The sequence below is a fragment of the Crocuta crocuta genome, unplaced genomic scaffold (genome assembly GCF_008692635.1).
Source record: "Crocuta crocuta isolate KB4526 unplaced genomic scaffold, BGI_CrCroc_1.0 scaffold334, whole genome shotgun sequence".
NCBI lineage: Eukaryota > Metazoa > Chordata > Mammalia > Carnivora > Hyaenidae > Crocuta > Crocuta crocuta.
In genome coordinates this window covers 5,520,065-5,520,302 of record NW_027533260.1, presented here as the reverse complement: position 1 = coordinate 5,520,302, position 238 = coordinate 5,520,065, and the positions used below count along the sequence as shown (strand labels likewise).

At 76.1% G+C, this 238-nt stretch overlaps 1 protein-coding gene across 1 annotated transcript in view; it reads left to right on the top strand.

Annotated features, from left to right (window-relative positions):
- Nucleotides 1-238, top strand: part of BCL3 (BCL3 transcription coactivator) — a gene marked incomplete at its 5' end in the record, with an annotated part of 10,468 nt that overhangs the window by 9,037 nt on the left and 1,193 nt on the right. The window contains one exon of the mRNA XM_077747221.1: nt 37-204. Within this exon, the coding sequence (XP_077603347.1) occupies nt 37-204 (168 nt within the window). The remainder of the gene's footprint in view (nt 1-36; nt 205-238) is intronic.

The window sequence follows — 238 nt, the reverse complement described above, 5'->3', positions numbered from 1 at the left end:
CGGCGGCCCTGCTGACCCTGCCCTCCCGCCCCGCAGCACGGCGCCAACGTGAACGCGCAGATGTACTCGGGCAGCTCGGCGCTGCACTCGGCGTCCGGCCGCGGGCTGCTCCCGCTCGTGCGCACGCTGGTCCGCAGCGGCGCCGACAGTGGCCTCAAGAACTGCCACAACGACACGCCGCTCATGGTGGCGCGCAGCCGCCGGGTGAGTGCGCGCGCTGGCAGGGCCTGGGCCCGCG